General features: G+C 34.4%; 1 protein-coding gene and 1 pseudogene across 4 annotated transcripts; both read left to right on the forward strand.

Moving 5' to 3' along the window:
- Window positions 1-2,284: 2,284 nt before the first annotated feature.
- Window positions 2,285-5,453, forward strand: LOC148689297 (uncharacterized; annotated as a pseudogene).
- Window positions 5,454-12,332: 6,879 nt separating this feature from the next.
- LOC137708136 (agamous-like MADS-box protein MADS2) lies at window positions 12,333-18,782 on the forward strand. Of its 4 annotated transcripts, none has more exons than XM_088689607.1 (9): window positions 12,455-12,621; window positions 12,714-13,039; window positions 16,966-17,047; window positions 17,198-17,262; window positions 17,383-17,482; window positions 17,846-17,887; window positions 17,979-18,020; window positions 18,189-18,331; window positions 18,434-18,782. In XM_088689607.1, the coding sequence occupies exons 2-9, from the start codon at window positions 12,855-12,857 to the stop codon at window positions 18,516-18,518; spliced, it is 744 nt and encodes a 247-aa protein (XP_088545733.1). In that variant the 5' UTR covers window positions 12,455-12,621; window positions 12,714-12,854; the 3' UTR covers window positions 18,519-18,782. The 4 variants fall into 4 exon arrangements, with proteins under 4 accessions (XP_068303239.1, XP_068303238.1, XP_088545733.1 ...); XM_088689609.1 differs by having other exon boundaries at window positions 12,479-12,621; window positions 17,201-17,262; XM_068447138.2 differs by having other exon boundaries at window positions 12,333-13,039; window positions 17,201-17,262.
- Window positions 18,783-23,427: the final 4,645 nt, after the last annotated feature.

The following is a 23,427-nucleotide window of genomic DNA, read 5'->3' on the forward strand; positions in this document are numbered from 1 at the left end:
TTTATGTGGTCAGTAGGTCTATACAGTGCCTCAACTGATCTGAAGGTGCGCCCGCTGCACAGATTTGAAAGCACTGTTATAACTTATTAACTTATGAATGAGTTTCCTAGTAAAGTTTGGTTGTTATTAGAAGTGACATTGAACGGTTCTTTCTTCATTCCCCCCACCACCACAGTTCTTTTCTTTGAGCTAGGAAATTAAGATCTCGAGAACGTGTTGTAAGATAAATGGTAGATTGGACATTGATGCAAAACTGCTAGGAAGTGAATTGCTAGCTGGAAAGAGAAGGTTTTTGCCAAAGATAGCAGCTCACAGGAAAGTATATATACCCTTTGAAATTGGTAGGAAGGTTCTTGTTTTAATGGATAACAGATAAGCACCCCTTTTCCATTTGGTTGGAACAGCTCATACAAGCTTCACCCCTTCTTCCATGCTAAGTGAAACTTCTACGTGTAGGCAGAGAAGTAAAAATGTTGATCTGGTTACGGGAGGGGTGATAGTTCTAACTTCTCCCACTTCTCTGCTGCAAGAACTATATTAGTACTCATCTATTGAAACTATACTTGGATACGTAACGAGGTATTGTAAGTGGCAGAATGGCCTTGCATTTAGCCTATGTCGCTTTGATTTCCAAGCTTAGTCATATGTGTTACAGGTGAAGCTTAAAGCACGGCACTATTGTGTTAGTGGGAGGAATCATATCTCAATTGTGCTGTGCATATTTCCATGTATAAACTTAGAGATGATGCGAAGTGACAAGGCACCATGAACCAGCTATTGCCTATTGGTGCACTGAGCAGCCCAATTTGACTAAGGTCACTGAGACGATAGTTCTGCTGTGGTGAATTGGATATGTGCCACTATGAGTATAGGGTATCCTATGCTATATTAGCCCTCACTATTTTTGGGATGACATTGCGATTAATAAGGAACGTGTTTCCTCTTTCAGAGAATAACTTACCTACGCCCGGATGTATATCCCGGTGTTTTAATAGCATACATCATGTATGGAAACGCAGCGATGTTCAATCGAGGACAGCCATTCCCAGTTGTAAATACTCAACTTGGATAGCAGACTTTGCAAGGTGCTATACCTTTCTCATAACTAAGAAGATACTTGCAAACTTGATTGGACAAAAGCTAAAGAAACCAGAGTTCAAATGTATTTTGGGTATGTAGGACTGAGCTTTGAGTCATGTTCAGTTGCGACCTGCATTTGAGTTTGGATCAAAAAAATCTCTTTTCATTCTATCTTGAATTTCTTCTCTAAGATTCACATTTCAGCCTGAAAATGCACTTAGGTCTACTTAACACCGAGATAGGTATGTGACATATATAGAGTAAGTGCTTGAGTTTACACTCGAATTCAAATTTACGTATCTGATTTACGATTGATTTTTTGAATGAAAAATAAAAGGGTACGTTACAATATTTCTCTTTAACTAATAACTGTTTAACTTTTTACTATCTTACAAGTTTAAAGTGTATGTATACTTCTTTCATTCCCTATAAATTTATGGATACTGCTATTCACACATATAGTTTTACCTCTCATACACTCTTATTTATTTTTTTGTCATTGATCTTCTTTAATTCATTCGATCAAATAGTCAAAAAATCAGAAGAGTGTGTGAAAAGTAAAATAGATGTGTGCAGTGGCGGATTTAGGATTCAAATCTTGGGGTTATCAGTGTTAACGGTTCAAGTTTTTTAAATAGAAACAGAGCGCGAAAAGTACAAAAAAAATTTCAGTTTATTCAATGAGGCATTTCGTCGAACACTTGGTGAATTTGTTGTCGTCAGCTAAACCGAGTTGCACATATGTCAACATATATTAACATATGCCGAAACAATCTTATGAGTGATACTGAGATAATTTGAAAAGTGTTGTAGGCGCAATATGCGAGAGACATTTCGTCAAACACTTCGTAAGCACTAAAAAGACTGGTATCAAACATTCAGATGGTCTTCGAAAGTCCTTCACATATATATTTCCTAAACTCTAAATAATCCTACGACCATCTAGGTCCTAATATTCATCCGTCACTGAGTGTGTAATGGCACTACCCTAAATCTAAGAGTGGTCTACTATTACGATTTACTGTTTTCCTTTTATCATTTATTGTTTATGGATACGTGAATTGCCATAATAAAAAAGCATCATCAAACTGGCAAACGGAACTCCTCTCAAGTTTCAATCTTTTTCCAGCACGCGTCCGACAAGACGTCGACAGCCAAAAGTGAACGCTCAGTAACTCTGTTTTTACCCCTGTTATATCGAGACATGTGGACGTACAGAGCATTTCACAGTTCGGAGGGTAAACGCCGGCACGGTGGTTTTGCCATCAATCATGTCCGTCACCTGGCACTGTTCTGACCCCCAATGGGCGGTCGACACGTAGTCGGAGGAGTGCTGCTTAGACACTCCAGCAGTCACTTCGGCCTTGGAAACTAGCGTTTTTCTGATCTCCCTCCAAACCGAAAAAAAAACAGACAAATGGGTGCTCGGTTTTGCCTTCTTTGGTTCCAACACTGTCTTTTAATTTCCTTTTTCCTAAAATATTTATTCCAAACATCAAATGTTTTACACATGAATTTGATAATTTTATTAGATGGATAAATAACATTGTTTTTTTTCTTTCTATAATGATAATGTTCGTTGTTGGCTAGTAGCCCAAGTTAGCCAATTCTTCGACAACAAAATTTATTTTACAATACGTATGTCATATACGACATGTATAAGATAGATTGGACGAGAGGACATTCAAATATGACCTTGAGCATAAGAATAAACACTTCACATTCTTAACACCTCGAGCTATACATATCTAGATATCATTATGCCTAAACAATAGTTATATTTCATGGTCCATTAACTTAAAAGTCCGTTTGATAAATAATTTAATTTTTAATTTATTTGAGATATGATAAAGAACACAAGGGACCAGTGGCAGAACCGGCATGGTGTCATTGGTTGTCCATGACCTCAACAATTTCAAAAACCCTATGTATATTGTATTCGACCCTATAAACAGTTAGGGCAAACTAAATTACAACATCATCCTCCTACTTTTTCTAATTTTTTTTTATCATATTTGTCTTCCTTTTCTCTCTTTTTGTGTGTGACTCTACTGTGCGGACCAAATGCTCGATGAAATGCTTCATCAGTTGAAAAGTTTTGGCAGTCTTCAACATTACTCTACAGTTTGCTGTAGCCACATTTGACAAACCTCTATATATCATAGTCGTTGTTAACACATGTTGACATAAGCCTTCAGCAAATGTTGGTAAGAATCGGCATGTTCCTACCATATGCTCGACAAAAGGGTCAAATAAAGATCTTTTTGGTCGAAATCACAACTCCATTATTAAAAATTCTGACTCAACCACTGCAAGAGACAAAAAAACGTGGCAGGAGGGAGAAGAAATAATAAATAAAGATGAATGAGAATAAAAATAAAATGTAAACAATTTAAAAAAATTTCAATCTTTGTTTTTACTTTTTATTTGGTATACCTTTCCTTACATCTCCCTCGCCATTCTTCCACCACTCTTCTCTATATAGCCCTCGTTTATCTCCGCATTTCCGCTCTCTCTATATATAAGGTTAAATCATTCATGTATATACAAAAAAGCAAGTCCAGTGGGGCCTTTAGCCTGATGGACCGTAGACAAAACAGGACCAAATCGTTGGGGCGATTAAGTCCAGCCCATGCAGGCTTCAGCGCCAGAGGGGGCCTGAGCGACAGGCCTAGCACGAATCGCTGACCCGAGAGCCTGAGGTGGAGATGATGCAACGCTGACATCAGGGCGACGTCAGCCACGTTTCTATTTTTTTTTGCATTAGGCGCGTGCACTTCAAGCACGCTTGGGGGCGCGTCTCCAACATGTTTTTAGACGTGGGGCCCGCGGTGCAGATTCTGAAAGGTTACCATTGGCTGGGACACGTGGCATCTTCATGTCCGTTGGATTTTAACGGTTACTTTTTGTGGACCGTTGAATTTCCAACAGTAAAAAAAAAAATTCAAACTTTCTTTAATTTCAGTCGTTGGATTTGAGACCAACGGTCCACGTTATTCGCCTTTATAAATTAATAAAAAAGAAGAAGAAAAAACAGTAAAAAAATCTAAAATTTTACCTGTTGTGCCACATGGCACAATCTGGAGGGCTGGATTTCAAAAAATTTTAATCCAACGGCAGAAATTAATTATGTGAATAAAAAATTAATAAAAAATCCGAAAAAAAAATTGATTTTACTTTTCTATAAATACCTTCTAATTATTTTCTACCTTACACCACAATTTCATATTTTCTCAAATACTTTCAACCATAGTCCGAACTTTCTCTCAAAGTTTCAATCCAATTGGTTTCCAACAAAATGACTAATGATGCAGGTACGAATTGGACGCTTATTGAAGATGTTACGTTGTGTTCTAACTGGGTTGAAGTTACTCATGATCCGATTACGGGTAATGAGATGCAGTTGCGAGAAATGTGGAGTCTTATTCATACCAATTATCTTGAGAAAATTGGTGGGAAAAGAACCAAAGAATCGATGCCCAGTCGTTGGAGAATACTCAACCAATTGTTTAGTATGTGAAGAGACGCCTTGGCACAAGTTAGTAGTAATCTTCGAAGTGGGGAAAATTTAGCGGATCAGGTAACAATGTATTATTTATTTCTTTGTACTATACCCAAGTTTACATTAGCTACGTTGATTATAATTATTTCTTCTCCCGCATTGTGTAGACACTTCAAGCATAAGTTTGGTATAATGCCAAAACCAAAAACAAAAACAAATCATTCAACTGGTGGGAATGTTGGAATATTGTCAAAGATTGTCCTAAATTCAGAGTTGTGCCTGTCGGTCCAGAAGTTGTCATGAACAACACTCATCTACACTCTACGCCCGATCATGCCTTGCATATTCATGAAGATGACACATAAGAAGTGCCGGAAATGCCCCCTGAACAAGCCTCAGGGTCGACCCGTTATCCAATTAGGCCTCAAGGTAAGAAGGCTTCAAAGGGAAAAGGGAATGCTTCCAAGAATGATTATGCAAAAATATGGAAGAACTTACTCGCCAAGGTGAATTGACTTTGGCGTGGGAAATGGCTAAATTTGAGGCTAATAAGGTTAGAGAGGAAGCAAAAGCTGCAGCTGTTGAGAGATTATTTCAAGCTAATAAGAAAGAAAGAGAGCTACTTAGGCAAGAAAGGGAAGAGATTAAAGAAGAAAGAAGGGCTTAACAAGATCGTGACATTATGAATGAGCCTTTAGAGGGGAAGTCACCGAATTCTAAATATTTTTGGAATTCGGAGAAAGCGGACGTTGTGCGAAGGAGGCGTGCAAGGGAAACGAGAGCAAGAGGAGATGCTCCTAGCACCACAAGAGGAGATGATCCTAGCACCACAAATTGGTCAGGTGATGATTTTCCATTCACAAGGGACTAGGGAATTTGTTTTTAATCGGAGCCCATAATTTTCCAATCACTTTGGGTTGTAATTTCTTATTTATTGAATAGAGTACTTTATGTTGTTTCCAATTTATTGAATTTAGTACTTTATTTAAAACTAAGAGTATATTTATTTAATTTGGTAATTTATTTAAACTAAGAGAATCTTTATTCAAATGACATAAACACACCAAATAAAATTACATAAACATACCAAATAAAATTACAAACACACCAAAAAAAAAAAAAAAAAACTCACTAAATGAACTTGAAAAACACACCAAATAAAATTAAATAAACACACCAAATAAAAACAAACACACTAAATGAACTTAAGTATCTTGAGCTTGTTTCAATTCCCACTGGTGCTCTGTCAAGTCAATTTGTCAGGCATTGTGCATATATGGGTCATGAATCACAGTATATCGTTGAATAAGCCTTTCATTGTAACGTTCATCCCTTTGTAATGACTCGTGTTGCACGGGTTCTTCGGTGGCGTCATGAGCACAATATATTTGTGTTATGGAATTGTTCATCGTGCCTGGCTCATATTCATCAATGACATCATAATCGTACTCGTCTTCCACAATCATGTTGTGAAGAATTATGCACGTCATCATGATGGATCGAAGTGACTCTAAATCAAACATTCTGGCAGCACCCCTGACAATCGCCCAACGAGCTTGGAGGATACCAAAACAACGCTTCACATCCTTCCTACACCCCTCTTGACAACTTGCAAAGTGTTTTTCCTTTGCACTTCACGGGACATGGCATTGTTTTGACAAGCGATGACCACCTTGGGTAAATGCTGTCAGCTAGGTAGTATGGCCCGTGGTACTTATGTCCGTTGACTCGATAAGTGACTCTTGGTGCTTTTCCTTGCAGGACATCATTGAACACTGGGGATTGGGCAAGGACATTGAGGTCATTTTGAGCCCCTAGAACACCCAAAAAAATGTGTTAAATCCATGTATCAAATAAAGCCATCGCCTCCAAAATGATATTTTTTGCTCATTTTTTGTTCCAATAAGCTCATTGCCATGCACTTGGATAGTTTTTCTAGGTCTAGTGTATACAGTCGATGCTTCCAATCATCCCAGGAAAACCTCGCATCTCAGCCTTCTTCAGAAGCCTTTGCAAGTCCATCTCATAAGGTTTCCAGAGGTACTCTGCAGTGTAGAAAGATTTGATTATGGAGCAAAACTTCATCAGGGACTCAAGAATGGTTGATTTCCCCATCCTCGCTATCTCATCCACTTAGTCTGCAGATACTCCATATGCAAGCATCTGCAAGGCAGCATGAATTTTTTGCTCAAGAATGAGACCCATAACATAACACCAAAAACATCATTCTTTTGCACAAAGTAAGAATCATGGTTGCAAAGAACAATCATGATTTTATTGAACAAATGTCGATCCATTCTAAAACGATGTTTAAAGTACGTATCAGGAAATGCACTATTACAGACAAAATAATCATCCAAGAGATTCGTACCTCGTCGTTGCCTGCTTCTATCAAGGTTTGCAAAACAGTTGGGCCTGCAGATCTGAGCCACAGCTTAGAAGACTCGACAGGAATGTGAGGCTCTTTGGCTTCTTGCTTCGTCATCTTTCATTCTACACTCCTCATCCTCTTCGTCTTCCATCTCATTTTGGGTCACCTGGAGATTGAACATTTCTTCGCCTTGCTTAAACAATTATTTCTCTTGCTCCTTGATTTTCCACAACATCCTTGAAGAAGAAGACATTGTAAGAAGGAAACAGAAAGTATGAATAATGATAGAGATTTTGAATTTGGTGTGTGATTTCTGGTTTTGGATGGTGGGTTATATGGAGGAAAAAGAAAGGATTATGTTGTAGATAATGCCACGTGGCATGCCGTGATTCGTTAAAAATCTAATTGAAATCTATCCTCAAAGATTGTCTTCAGATTGTGACACGTGGCGCGACATGATTGGTTAAAAATCTTATCGGAAATCTATCCTCAATGATTCTGAAAAGGTAACGACACGTGGCACGAGGGCATTGGATAAATATCTTATCGAATTCTATCACCAAAATTTGTCTTCTCGGATAATGACATGTGGGGCAACGAGAACGATTAAAAATCTTATCCAAATTACAAATAAAATTATTTTATATTATTTTATAAAATAAAAAAAACTAATATTTTATTGCCTATTGTCTATTGCCATGACTATTCAGTGTAGGGGTAGAGATGCAAAAGACAGTTACTATTCATTAGAGGCTATTCAATAGTTACTTACCCTAGGGGCATTTGCAATGGTGGAGTTGCTCTAATACATATACATGTTTCATAAATTTTTATGCATACTCGTAACACAAAGTATACTAAAATATCTGTCGTAGATATACAATTCTGAAGTCTAATCTGAAGAGGAATAATTTAGGTGGGTTCCACACACTGAATAATTGTACTCATGCATCTTTAACATCATGCCCATGCATGGTTGTGGTTCATAACTTAAAAAAACTGTCGTACGTACCAAACATCACTTTAATTCCATATGCAATGTACCATGGATTCTAATATTCCTATCAAAGAAACGCCATTCAGTCACTTCTCATGTCACCAAAAAAAATTGTAGAAATAATTATGTTGTTGATATTTTAGAAGATAAGGGTTTGTTTGGAAATATTTTTAAGGTGACCGAAAACACTTTTAGTGTAAATATTTTTGAGTTCCAAAAATGTTTGAAATATTTTCTGCAAGAAGTATCAATTATGCTTTTTTTGCAGAAAGCACTTGACTTCAAGTGCATTTCCAGAATTAACTTGCATTTTACTGAGAATTGGTTCTAAAAATATTTCACCAAAAACGTTTTCAGCTATTTTAAAATAACTATCAAACTAGCCTTAATTTTTTTCATTTTCTTCTTAATTATTATATTTTGATACCTAACAGCTAAACCCTAAACCACGAAGATACATTACGTGAAAGATCACGTATATATGCTCATACGAATCGCATGCATATTTTAGTATTTTACCGTATATAATTTAATAAATCGACATTTTAGAGATAATGTATGTGTTATTAAAATAAAAATAAAAATTGAATAAACGATATTATCTACATTAAAGGGAGGGGTATCTTTAGCCTCAAATTTTATCTTTGACGAGAATCAAATCTAAGATCTCTCACATATATATAACAAATTTTTATAAAAAAAAAATGTTATATATATATGTGTGTGTGTGTGTGTGTGTTTGTCAATAAATGAAGGAAGAAAAATGAAGAAACCCTAATAATTTTGTCGAGGGAAGAGAAAAATTTCTTCCAATGACATTATTACCCCTTGTCTGGGAATCGAGTGCTAGCGAGTTGTGGGGACGCAAAGGACCTCAAAACCTGAGGAGGTTGGTATTGTAATATTCTTTCATTCCTTTAATTTCTGAAATCTTTTAGGGAAGTTTTATTTGGATTCATTTGTTTTATTTCTATCTACACCAAACTAAAATAATTTTTTTCCACCAAACTTACAAATTTGCCCTTAATAAATAAGAAAAATAAATAAGAGCTCGTTTGTATGTACTTTTAAAATGACTGAAAGTGTTTTTAGAGAAAATATTTTTAGATTCCTAAAGCATTTTAAGTGTTTTCTACGAAAAGCATCAGTTATGTGCTTCTTCCAGGAAACACTTTAAGTGATTTTCTAGGATTTATTAGCATTTTTACTAAGGATTGTTTTAAAAAATATTTTCATCAAAAGCGCCTTCAATCATTTTAAAAACATATCCAAACGAGTTCTAAATAAAGATGGTGAATTCTCTCTACACCAATAACCTTAAACTCACCGCACCACTGCACCTCACCATCTTTTCATACGAACCCAAACCAAACAATGGCAAAATTTTATCCTGATCGAGGTCGTCGACGATGGTTAATTCCTTCCATTCTTTTTCTTCTTTTTCTTTTCCTCGCTCTTCACATAAGCTTGAGAAGAATGTGAACCACCATGCATTGTCATGGCTCCACACCATTCTCCATCAACACCAATTTTCAGCTGCCTCTCTCTTTCCTAATTGATCGAATCCGAGTTCGCATAAAGAAGCAAGAAAGAGAGAAAGGAGAGCATCGATTGGGTTCGTCGGAGTTTCAATTGTGTTTACCGGAAAAAAAAAAAAAAAAAAAGAAAAAAAAAAGGGAGCGGTGTCCTGGTTTGCTGGGCAGCGTGAAACCTCCAAATGTGTTTTTCTCGATGGTGGCTGGAGCATATACAAGTTCTAATTGTTTTCAAATCCTTTTTATTTATTTCAGGGTAAAGTTGGAATTTTATTAAAAAAGTTTTTAGGTTCAATGCAGATGTAAAATAAATAAATGGGTTTAAATAAAATATTTCAACCGTTTATTTTGTATTCAATTATTTATGAAGAAACCTACCTGCGTTATATATATATATATATATATATATATATATATATATATATATTTATTTATTTATTTATTTTTGTGGCCGCAAAAAATTGCCTGGAATTGTCACATATGCCATATACGTTCCATCAGTTGTTGCAACTTGAAAGAAAATCACACATCTTTTTCCATTTTGGGTATTGGATTATCCTGCACCCACGTGGGCTGTCTTCATATGGCAATGTGTGTGAATTGACCGAACTACCCATCCTCGAGTACATGCCTTTTCTTTTTTGACCATGCAATTTGAATGCCCTTCTTGCATTCGGCAAATCTGGTTTGCCCTCCGGTCGAAGCAACGTACCATTTCTGGCTTTGTAGAAATACCAATCCTTGGCATCCTATTTATGCGTCTGGTTAGACTTTTGACAGTGCTGAAGGCCCCACTATATGCAATGGATGTTATTTACTTTCCTACTGTGAATGTCAGCCGTTGGATGATGACCTGGTCACAAGCATGAGAATCTCCGTATTTTGATTTCGCACGACCTCATTCTAAAGTCATCCCTACAAAAAATGCTTAACTGGATATGCATGATCTAGTAACAAGCATAAAACTCTATATTTTGGTCTCACACTGCCTCATGATGGTTTCACGCTGTGTGAGAATTGTGGTAACGATGTAACTCTATCAAACAAAGTTTATCTTCTATATAAGGTTGGTTAGCTAGCCATGTCAAAGTTAAAGGTTAAGGACGCTTTCGTAACCCTTTTGTTCTTGAAATGGTTCTTTCATTCTAAAGTTGGTGGTTCATTGGTTCTTGTCTCTTACATTATTGTGGTTATGGTAATACATTGTTTGGGGTACTACATTCTCAAAAATTAAGGTATTGAAAGAAAATAAATTTTGAATGAGAATTCATTCGGTGCGGGAAGAAAAATACAACTAAACTAACTCTTACAACGTAACCAATAACTGTAACGCTTGTAACAATATTATTTACTCTTGCGGCTAATAAATTTATAATTAGGATTTGATGTGTCTCAAATTCTTTTTCACATCTCTAATTTGGCAAAAACTTGATAGAGGTTGCTATGTTGCAGGGTGCATTTTTTGGTCACCAATTTTATTTTCTATTTTAAAAAAGAAAGATAAAGCTAGTGAGGAACAAACAGACCTGTTTCAAGGTACGTGATGAGAGATTTTTCAGTGTACCGAAAACATGGATCGATACACCAAGTATTATAATATAAAGTGGTGGGATACTTAAAAAGAAATTTCAACTATTGTATTATAATACTTAGTATACCTAACCGTGTTCTTTAAACACTGAAAAAAAAATTCACAAAGTGACCGACGTTCTACTACTTGTGAGAATAATAGATATTATACGGGCCATTTTTAACTCGAACAGGTACAAATGACCACGCGCCATATTGCGTGTAGTACCACCTCCCAAATCATTTGTGAAATATGATCTCTCTTTTCCTTTTTCTTAATGCTTATTTTTATATTATGAATCTCGAGGATGGGAGATTCGAACTTAGTACATTTACAGCAAGATAATGCTCTTAACTAACAAAATGACATGCTCATTGCTAATGTCCTTTAGAGAATTTTTTTTTTATTTTTAAAATAATGTTTGTTGACAAGCGTCTTGACGTGATTAGGGTAGTTCTTCAAAATGGGGCCACAAAGTTTTTATTTTCTCACATGACATTCAAATGTTTTGAAATCATATTAGTCTATGCATTGTGGACTTTTAAGCATTTTGGTGCTTCATTACATGGACCTAAAATAGTCATCACGAAGCTTCTTCTTCTTCTTCTTAACCCATGCTAAATTTGTATCCCAAAACGACAACTAGTTACATAGTTTGCTATAATGTTTCAAGTGTGGCTTTTACACCCCAGAAATGTTACATCATCTATCCCGACATCAAACTAACAGGGGTGTTAATCACGATACGTTCCTGAAATCACACGGATCAAAATGGTTCATGAAACTAAAAATTTCGGAAAGGCAATGAAATAACCAAATTGATTTGTCACACTCATTTTTAGGGACCAATTATTTTTTGATTTTTAATTTCAAGGACCAACCGTGACAAAATCTCAATTAACAAACCATCCATGGAGTCAAAATATAGATTGATACAATTTCAAAACCTCATGATGTAATTTTAATATCAATATCTATATCATACCCATTCTTCTATACAACTACTAATATCTAAAAATATCCATTCTTAGGACGTCGTTGAAAGCCACGATTTTGTAATCACCCTAAACAGGAAATAAGGGGTGGAAATTAGACTAAACCATATACAATGGCCAACCATAATAATTTGATTCAAACTCGTCAGGAAGGTGACGACGGACAACCAAAATAATGATTTCATGTTGCAAAATTGTAATGGTCAAATTAGTAAATGACATAATTTCAGAACAGTACATGTGACACAAAAATCTTTTCTTTCAAAGATATATGGTAAGTATGGAGACATACAGAGACAGCCAAACGCGCTCAAACTGTGATTGGTTGTGGAATTCTCTCACACAGAAGAAATAGTACAAAACAAAAATAAAATAAAAAAGGAGACTTTATATAAAACTAGAAAGAACACAACCCTAAATTTCATTTCAGAGTTTCTGGGTGTAGATTGGAACCTGAGGTTATTGACCCAAAAGAAAAATCAGGATTGGAACCTGAGGTTAAGAAGATAAGCCATCACTCAAGAGACAGAACTACAAGACAACCAGCTCTAATCTCTCTCTCTCTCTTCCAGTCTCTCTCTCTCTCTCTCTCTCTCTCTCTGTAGGGTTTTCCAACTGAGTGAGTATCTAAGTTTCTCTTGCGTTTCACAAATTTGGTTACAGTTTGGTACTGACCTAGAAAAGGAGGATCAGTTTGTACCAAAGAGAGAGAGAAGAACAAGAAAGGGAAAGAAAATATTGTCAAGATCAAAACTTTTGGAGATTAGATACACAAAATAATATTTTTGGTAATTAATTAAGGACATGGGGAGAGGAAGAGTGGAGCTCAAGAGGATAGAGAACAAGATAAACAGGCAAGTCACATTTGCAAAGAGAAGAAATGGGCTTCTGAAGAAAGCTTATGAGCTCTCCGTTCTCTGTGATGCTGAGGTTGCTCTCATCATCTTCTCCAACCGTGGCAAGCTCTATGAGTTTTGCAGCAGCTCTAGGTAATTCCTTATGTATAATTATATGGTCTGATCATTTTTTTCATTTGCTTCTTTAATTTCTGGATTTGAGTTGGGATCTGTTAATTGCTCTCTCTAGTTTCTTTGATTTCTTCGTGGGTTTCATTGGGATCAATATAATACGATTTTAATTGCTTCTAGGCTCTATTAGTGCAAGCCTTTCACAAAGATTCTCTCTTTTTAATTGTTTAATTAATTATTTTTCATATAGCTGATGATACAAATGTTGATTTCTTCATGGTTTCATTTGGATCCATATATATGATTTTAATTGCTTCAACAAGTGAAGGCCTCTTTCATAATTTTCTCTCTTTTATGCTTAATTGATTAATTTCATAAGCATCTATTTCTAAATTTTTTCTTTTTCTTGAAATCAATTTTTAGTGCTATATATATTGAAAATTTTAATTATACAGTCTCAAAAGGCTGATGATATTAATTTTAAGTTCGATTACCAGAAAAGATTAATTTTCTTATCCTTTTCTAAAATTAATTTTTGTGCTATATATGTGTGTGTGTGTGCTGTTTAGCTAATTAAGGTGTTAAGTTTTCATTTAATTCATGTATCTGGTTTCACAGAGTGATATATTTTTTTTTCATTTTTTCGGATACTAATTCTTGCATTAGATGTTTAAGGTGTTGGGTTTTCATCTACTTCCATCTATCTGATTGCACCAAATGATATTTTGTTCAATTTTTGGGGCGAACTCTTGCATTTTTGGGATACTAATTGTTGCATAGCTAATTAAGGTTCTTGTTTTTCATCTAATCTCATATACCTGCAGATTGCACAAACTGATATTTTGTTAGTTTTTTGGGTACTAGTTCTTGTATTACTGGATCTGAAGCATAAACATTCCCATTTTACTTGATCTCTGGAGTTTTTTCTTCTAACTTGATTTCTTCTTTGCAAGAAAGGACTGTCTCCTTTTTTTTGTTGAATGAAAAAAAAAAAATTGTCTTTATATTTCTTTGCAATTAAGTTCTTCCCTTTCCATGTCTAGAATCTAGTTGTGAAATATATATAATTAAGGGAAATATTTTTTAAATGTCATATAAACTTTTACACTTTTTTTTTTAGTTGAAAATTTATACACCTTTTTAATTAAATTTGTCATATGAACTAAAGTTTTAAACAATTTGTCATACAAACTTTTTGAAATTATTAATTTCTCATCTCATCCTTTGTTAACCAAGTGTGAGAAGCAAAGAAACTGACAGAGAAAGTAGAGAGAGAAGCTCAAAGAGATAGAAGCTTAGAGAAGAAGAAATGACAAATTAATGATTTCGGAAAGTTAGTATGACAAATCACTTAAAATTTTAGTTCACATGACATATTGAAATATGTGTATAAGTTCATATGACATTTCAAAAAATTTCCCTATAATAAAAAAGTAATTTTTGCACTCCAATTTTCTCTCATTTCATTCATCTCTCTTTTTCTATCCTTAGGGCTGAACAAATTAAGGGGTTTTAAAGGGGGGAAAAAATACCAAAGGGAGAAGTGCAAAAGCAGAAAACGAGAGTGTAAAGATCGTTATTCTATAATTAAAATTCATATAGACTTATTTAATTAGATAAAATTAAAGTTCATCTTTTGCACTATCTTGTTCTAGCTAGTCTCCTCGTGTGACTTGATTGAGTGAAAGAGAGGATGGCGGATTGGCTCCGGAGGTGTGAGTATCAAACGCCCGAGATCATGATTATCCTATATTTCTTTCCCTATAGAATTTGGGACTCACAGTTATCTGGCATGGCCTTGAGAAAGTTCGTTGCGATTGTTTTTGTTCTGAAATCCGTATATTTTGACACATCTATCAGTAAAGAACTCTATCTATTGCACAGTGGATTATAAGCTGTGTGACATCTTTCAAATCATGAGTTAAAGAGAAATTAAAGTTTTTCTTCTTTTTGCTTCACCACTTCTTAAAGACTGTATTTTTTTATTTCTCTTTAGCATTCTTTGTGATTATATATGTATGTCTGTTGTGCATGCAAATCATGTTTGTTAAGTTTTAACAGTGGAAATTATAGTTTTCCATTGTGTTCTTGAGAAAATATTTAGGGTTTTGCCGTGTGGGGGTTCAGGATTTATTATATTTTCAGGTATGTGTAGGATATTCATAAACCAAACAGATTTAACCAAGAAGTGGATGGCCATATCCATTGAAACAGATAGTATACAAAATTGAAAAGAAAATTTGGTTCAAATCCAATGCAAGGAATGAGAGGCAAGTTTTCGAACTAATTAGTTTGGTATATACGTACTTTCTAATATGAAAAGATGTCCAATCAGAACCATACATTTGGTTTAAGTAAAAAGTTTCAACAAAGGTATTTTTGGAATCTTGACGAAGATATTTGATAAAGGGTGATGTTTGAAAGACTAAATTTTGTAAATTGTTAATAATTGGATTATTACTTAAGTATTGATTAACATGTTTATTTCCAAATGTAACAGATCATTTGGTTTAAAATTTTGGTGTCTCTAACATTATCTTATGATGAATTTGGTTTGTGTCATTATCTTTTTCTTTTAATATAATTTATTTCAAACAGAAAGCCCTTTACGTTTTGAAATAAAATTCTTGTGTTTATGTTCTCATGCCGTGAAAGAAAAAAACTAGTATATTTGTTGTTAATACTAACTATAAGGATGTAGTTGTATTATGTTGTCAATTTCAATTGTCGATCATGTACCTTTTTGTTTGAACCAGTTGTCCAATTTTAAAGTTTGACAACACAATACGCAAAGTTGTCCCGTATGAGAATTAATATACATATAACTATGTAAGTATTAATATATTGTTAGTTAACCCTTCTTTAGTAAAATGAGCAACTCCTTGCTTTATTGTAAATTGTAATGGAGTTATATTTGGGTAACTGACTATGTCACTATTGGTTGCTAGCATGAAAGAATGGGAATATTTGAGACCAAATCTTCTGCTGTCAAAATAGTGCAGTGACTTTAATTGTTGACTGGCACATATTATAAACTTAACTTTTCTTAGTTTTATTGTCATAAACTTAATATATGTCAAACAATGATTGGGGCCACAGAGAGGCCACACCTATTTTGGGTGTAGAAGATTTTATCACGGAATATTTTTGCTCACCACCCTCAAGTAATGATGATGCTCATCACCCTATGTATTATCGTTAGATGAGTTTAATTTTCGGAATCTGTTAGTGGATAGACATAAATCTCAAAATTTAAACTAATCCAACAATGATAAATAGAGTGATGAGTTACTACCACTTGAGCACTTGAGGGTGATGAACAAAAATGCAACGATAAAAGAATACACGGCATATTGATATGCTAAATACATTAGTTAAGATGACTATTCTGTCATAAATGCATTAATTTATACTTTGTAGAATTAATTTTCTGTATCAGAATTATGCATGGAAAATTAGAAATTAACAAGTTTGTTCTTATACTATCATCATATATTAAACTTTTGATTTATAATACTTCAAGTAATAAGATATTATATTTGATGTTCCTATTTTCTTGTAACTATAAATCGTATCTACGTTTGTATGATGAGTGAATATATACAACTAGCTAAGCCTAAGCAATCACTTGAAACGTGCCAAGTTTATATCAATCTTTTTATAAAAAAAATTTTAAAAAAAAAAAGACATATAGGTGGTTTCGTTACGGTAGTCCACTATTTTGAGAGCCGGAAAGATTCACAGAAGTATATCAGTTTCTCTGAACAGGTTTAAGTCAATTGAGTAGGAAGTTTTTGGCTAGATGTCTTTTGTGGGGAAGGAAATAGTTCTACAACATGGATTTACCATGCATGCCATGGTTTCTTCTCATACCTAAAATTTTGGATCTTTTATTATCCTAATTAACTGGTCGTTTTCTTTTCCTCCTTTTCTCCTCCTTTCTTTAGCATTCTCAAAACACTAGACAGGTACCAAAAATGCAGTTATGGTGCAGTGGATCAAGTTAACAGACCTGCAAAGGAACTTGAGGTAACACTTAACAAATTGCTAGTTTTCTGTACTGTGTATAAATTTAAAACCTTTTACTCGGCCTTTAGAATGTTTGGCTTATAGATTCCTCTCGCGTAGAAGAAACAGAATGTGGCTAATACATTTTTGTTGCCATGCATGTATATATAGCAGAGCAGCTATCGTGAGTACATGAAACTCAAAGGTAGATATGAGTCCCTACAACGAACTCAGAGGTAAAGAATCATTTGTGAATTATAAATTAAGCACAATGGACAGTGGTCTTCATGGAATTGTTTACCGCTTAGAAGTTAACATTTTTGAAGAATAATTTCAACTTATGATGAATCATATAGAAACCTTCTTGGTGAGGACTTGGGTCCATTAAACACAAAGGAGCTTGAGCAGCTTGAGCGTCAACTTGAGGGCTCCTTGAAGCAAGTTAGGTCCACTAAGGTAACACCAGTTTAAAATCAAATGAGTTATGCATTCACCATATGGCAGATTTTATCATGCATTTTTAGGGCCCGTTTGAGATTCCTTATGTCCAAAACACTTTTTCTCTTTAGTGCTTCTGCTCGAAGTGATTCAATAGAAACACAACAAATCTTTTAGTAAAAGTGCTTTGAGGATTCAAACAACTTTAAGTTATGCCTAGCATAGCCATAACCACTTTTCGTTATTTGGAAGCGCATTTAGCCATTCAGAAAGCGTTCTCAAGCAAACCCTTCAGACTTTAATGAAGTATTGGCTTGAACTATCCCCTTCAGCTCTTTTAGGAGATGTGGCATTAATCGTTCATCTCATCTTGCTTTGCAGACCCAGTACATGCTGGACCAACTTTCTGACCTTCAGAACAAGGTATGTGCGTGCCTTTCAGTTTTGCTGAGAAATGAAAGCATTGCAGCTTCATGTGCTTAAAAGTTAATAATATACCTTGTTCTAATTACAGGAACAACTGTTAATAGAAGCCAACAGGGATTTGACAATGAAGGTAAATTTCTGTCTCATGGCTCACTGTTAAATTATTAATGTGCTCTTTTAATTGCAATGCTGTCATTAGTATGAAAAAACTAACAAGTCTCACGACGGTCCAATATGCGCTTTTTATTAATTTAGAATATATGACATGAAATAATATTACCATATGAATATATTGCAGTTGGATGAAATTAGTTCAAGAAATCAACTTAGACAATCATGGGAAGGTGGTGACCAGGGTATGGCATATGCAACCCAGCATCACCATGCTCAATCCCAAGGATTCTTCCAGCCTTTAGATTGCAATCCCACTTTGCAAATGGGGTAATTATACTAGTATTTAATTTTTAATTATTCATCTGAATAAGTTATGTTAAACAACATTAATAGCTTAATTAGATGCTAATTACTTTGATTAATTTACAGGTACTCTGCAGCGGGGTCAGAGCAGATGAGTGCTACAACTAATGCCCAGCAAGTGAACTGTTTCATCCCTGGATGGATGCTTTGAGATTGTGCTGATGAATCTGATCAGTGCCTCTAATCACTCATAAGAATGCGTGCCCAAGTTTATGCTTTTTTTCCTGGCAATATATAATATGCATGTAACTTATTTTCACATAAATTCAGCAGTGACTGAATTTCAAGGGGACCTTTCAAAGGCCTAAAGTCCTTTTAACGTTAGTTACAGAGGGCTTAGCAGAAATTCACAATATTGAGAACTCATTTCTTGCTTTGAGACTATGGTTATAAAATGTTTTCCTCTTTTTCAAAAGAAGAATATGGTTATATATGGTAGGATTGGGGGATACGCTTGTGACATATTTTGACATTCACAGTTCGGATCATTGAAATACACTACGAAGTGGGTCATACAAAAGTGTCAAAGTGTGTTTCTTCGAATCCTAACTCATATATATATATATATATTATTATTATTCTCATGCACATTAAATATTGTACATAAAGATGGTAGACCTTGTAGGAGGATTCGAAATTGAGACACGAGAAAAATCTTAGAAAAGTCTTAGTTTGTCGTTTGCTTTTGTTGGACCTTAGTTGAATCAAAGGTCTCTGAATTATGCTAAGACCAGTCAGTTTTTGAAAAACAAAAGTTGGGCCTATATGTTTGTGCTGTCCTTGGGTTTACAACGTTTTCTTTACTATAAGCCGATGTAATTTGGTTACAACTTGAGCCCAATTTAAAAAAAAAAAAATTAAATTTTATGGGAGCCAATGTGGGTTGATTTGGTTTTATTGAGAGAGAGAGAGAGAGAGAGAGAATTACAACTTGAGCCCAATTTAAAAAAAAAAAATTAAATTTTATGGGAGCCAATGTGGGTTGATTTGGTTTTATTGAGAGAGAGAGAGAGAGAGAGAGGGAGAGAGAGATGGGGGTATGGATAGAAGTGGGTGAGATGTCTTTTTGTATGAAATCACTTTAAGCCCATGGTTTTTCTTTTCTATTATTTTATTGAATTGTGAATATATAGCTAAATTGTCTTTTTAGACTTTTTTAATCAACAAATTTTTTTATTAATAGATAGGTATGAATAAATTATTTTTTTTTAAATTATTTTTTTCAAAGAAGTAGGTAGATAATATCGTTTATTAAAAAAAAAAAAAAAGTATGTGGATATATTAGAGGACTAAGAGATCATGGAGCTCTATTGAAAAATTCCTTAAATCACCTTATTTGAGAGAGAGGTAACGTGGGGCTAGCTCCCAAATTTATTTCAATGAATTGAATAGTTTGTTTTTTAATCTTTTGTTTACAAAGAATTCGAGGAACACAATATTTTTTTTTTTCATTGAGACAAACATAATATTTTAAGAAAGGGCAATATTATTTAGACACACAATACGGATTACTTTGTTGATCAACTCTTTTATATAGGCGACCATACAGACCATCCAAATGACAACCGTTTAATTAGTGGTTAAATGGCTTCGTATTTAAATGATATTTTACTACATTGGTAATTTTTGAAGGAAGACCAAAAGCTAAATACTTTGAATGACGGAAATAGAAGACGGAGTGAACTCTTAAGAGTGGTCTCAAGTAATGTTACTTGAGGATCCTTCATTGAATCTACCACCCTATACATTGATACATAAACCCCATAAATAGGTGCATATTCCAAAGCAATATGAGATATGGTCCCGTATATGCATGTGCTAGGTCACAGAGATTAGAGATACATCTTTACGAGGTTTGATTAACAACGTTTGATTCATTGGGAACTTTAGTTTTGCTTACAATTATCGTAATTTTTCCCTTTTTTTTTTCCAATCAAATACTACAACAATAACAATCAAGTCTTATCCCATTAGGCGAGGTCGACTATAAAAATCTTAGAACGTCATTGCGCTCGGTTTTGCTTCAAGTCTTCCGGTAGCTCCAGTGACTCCATATCTTTTTTTGCAGTCTCTTTAAAGTCTTCATATGTCTTTATCCACCCATTTTGTCCTGAACGTCAGCATCATAGTCGCATCTTCTAAACCATAACATCCAATCAAATAAAAAGGTGGAAAAAAGGACCACTTTCATAAAAAATCAATCAAAATATACATACTTATATAAGGATAATGCTAAAGGAAGGACCACTCTATTTAACTAATGTTTGATTAGCATCATCACTACAACTACGTGTTCACTTTTTGTTAGTTAATTTACATGAGTAAATCATTCCATTACCATATGTAGAATATTGCTCTTTAATTAGTACTAAATATCCAGCTTAATTACATTACATGATGTTTTGGCCCCCCCGTCTCTCAGCTTCATTTACTCATAATAATAATATGCAACTTTCTCCGACATCCTTGAGTATTATCCACTATTAATTGCATTATATCTTTGTATAAAATTCTACATGTGATGGAAGAGTTCAAATCTTATCTACCCAAAAGAGATGTGACCTGCCTAATTTTGTGATACATGACCACTCACTTAAACCAACTTAACAGTGTCACCTCTCTCTTATCACCTGACTAACCCTTCATCTGCCTTTCCCAACCCTGCCGCTGCCATTTGCATCCCCAAACCTCCCACCATCACCATCTCCCAAATTCCGGAAAATAGAAAGCTCTGCGGCCCCCTTTCTACAATATTCCTTCATCTACCATATTATTGGAGAGATACCTCTGCAGCAGCCCCATCTTTTTTTTCTTGAGTACCTCCCAGCACTGGTTACTCATGTGCACAACAGATGCACACGCATCGTTTCCTTCTAAAAAAAAACCATCATCTTCGACGGATGCGACCAGGAAGCTTGAAAAAATCAGCATTGGCGATGATTTGATTCAGCATGCATGGAACGAGAGCCCTAGATTCTCCACAGTTCAATCAAGTCACCAAGTGGTTCTATCAATCGTATTAATCTTGATAAGTAGAGATCTTAACACGAATACATTATTATTATTATTGTTGTTGTTGTTGTTTGTTGTTATTATTACTACTACTACTATTATATTATTCAATCATATTAATCTTGATATATACAAAAACAAAAAACAATAGAAGGCAATAAGCAACAACAAAAAATGGCATGGCCAATAACCTAGTCGTTCTCCTTTTGTTTGGAAAAAAATCGTTTTGTTAGAAAATTTAGACTTTTTATATTAGCACTCCACAATATTGAATGCACACCATATTAAATTTTAATACTAAATGATTTATGTATCCTACTATGCAATGACAATTTTGACCTTATTAGGTTTTAAAAAATAAAAATTTTCTAAATACACCACAAATCACTTTTGTTATTTATCTTCTTCAACTATCGAAACTTCTCCCACCCTCCATTTTTTTATGGTTATTTTCAACTAGGTTTATCTAACAGAATAGAAAGTACAGAGCATTTAGGAAGCATGAATACTACAAATTGGATGAACACATATATCCGATAGCTATAAAATTTGTTAGCAAACCATAATATTTGATATGAAAAATGCCTACAAATTCGTAAGAGCTTTTGGTTTCATTACACAGGCCAAATATTGCTTCGTAAGATACTACATCCAAGCACAACTTAAAAGTTCACATGTATCAAAATCATCATAAAAAATTAATAGGCTACATAGGCAAGCCCTTGCCTGAACAAAAGAGTAGAATGAAAAACAAAATCATAAGACGTTTAATTTCTAAGATGTTAGAGCGTGATTCGGATGGTGAAGCAGTAAGCTCGAGTCACAGTTCAATGAGCCAACTAAGCCGTTTAGAAATAAACGGAAAAAAAAATCATAAGACATTTAAAAATGAGTGTTATAAGATTTGAAAAATGTGGGGTGTATAGAAAATGTGGGGTATATGAAGAAAATGTGAGGTGTATCTTGAGAATGTAGGGTATGAGGGTATTATAGGGAAGTATATGAGGTGTATTAAGATAATTTTTAATTAAAAAAAAACAAATGTAGGGTGTATTAAGTATTTGAAGTTTATTCAACAATACGTAAGATGTTAATATAATAAACCAAAATTTATAAAAGGAAAAAAAAATTAAAAAACACTTTATACTCCTATCTAGCTAGGAGTAGGTCTACAAATTATAATGTTACGAGGATTAACGTAATAATTAGAGTATAGTTGATATTATTTTGATTATTATTTTCACATTGATATTTATAGACTAGTTCTGAACGGACCTCTCTAGTTTCTTCTCCTGATCGAGAAGATCGAGTTTGCACTCATTGATATATATAGCTACCTGCACGCGGAAAGAAAATTCAATGATCAGAGTTCACGAGACACACGGTGGCGAAACCACTTGAGGACTAGGAAGGTCCGCGCCTATTCTAAAGTTTCTTCACCTTATAGCTTCTGTTTGTATGGTTTTGGTTGGATACTCTACATTCTTCGATTTATGTGCTTTTCTTCCCAATTAGCCTTATAGGAACTAGCCTTCCTTATTAGTTAGTTCACCATTTTGCATGATTTGTTTTACAATGAAACTTCACATGTATGGAATACATTAAGAATTTATTTTGAAAGACAATTTTCATAGCTGCATTATGAATCATGATTATTAATTTTTGTTCAACTTGTATGTAAGAATTTATAAAAAAAACTTAAGTGCTTATGATATCTCAAATTTTTTTTTTGTGGCTCCATTACTCTTTTTTTATTAAAATTTTCATTACATTACAAAAAATGAACTTTTTTCTCCCACTAATTATATTATTTTTGTCCAATATTTCTTTTATATAACTTGGAGGCCCCCATAACTTCTATTTCTAGCTCCGTGACACACATGCTATACGCTGCCATGGGTGCATTGCACCCTTCTGCCTATCTAACTCCCCACATACGCAAGAGTTCATTGGCACGTTGCATTTGCAACACGAAAGTTTCTCCCTCAAAAGTGAAAATTGCCATATCTATGTAACTACACGTCCCATGTGAATGTAATTTGGTAGGT

The sequence above is a fragment of the Pyrus communis genome, chromosome 17 (genome assembly GCF_041283825.1).
Source record: "Pyrus communis isolate YQ-2024b chromosome 17, ASM4128382v1, whole genome shotgun sequence".
NCBI lineage: Eukaryota > Viridiplantae > Streptophyta > Magnoliopsida > Rosales > Rosaceae > Pyrus > Pyrus communis.

Bases quoted from the DNA above. Each gene is read 5' to 3' on its own strand.
- LOC137708136 (XM_068447137.2), top strand. From the start codon at position 12,855: ATGGGGAGAGGAAGAGTGGAGCTCAAGAGGATAGAGAACAAGATAAAC. The intron at 17,048-17,197 runs GTAACACTTAAC...ATGTATATATAG, and splicing joins GACCTGCAAAGGAACTTGAG to CAGAGCAGCTATCGTGAGTA. The intron at 17,888-17,978 runs GTATGTGCGTGC...TTCTAATTACAG, and splicing joins TTTCTGACCTTCAGAACAAG to GAACAACTGTTAATAGAAGC.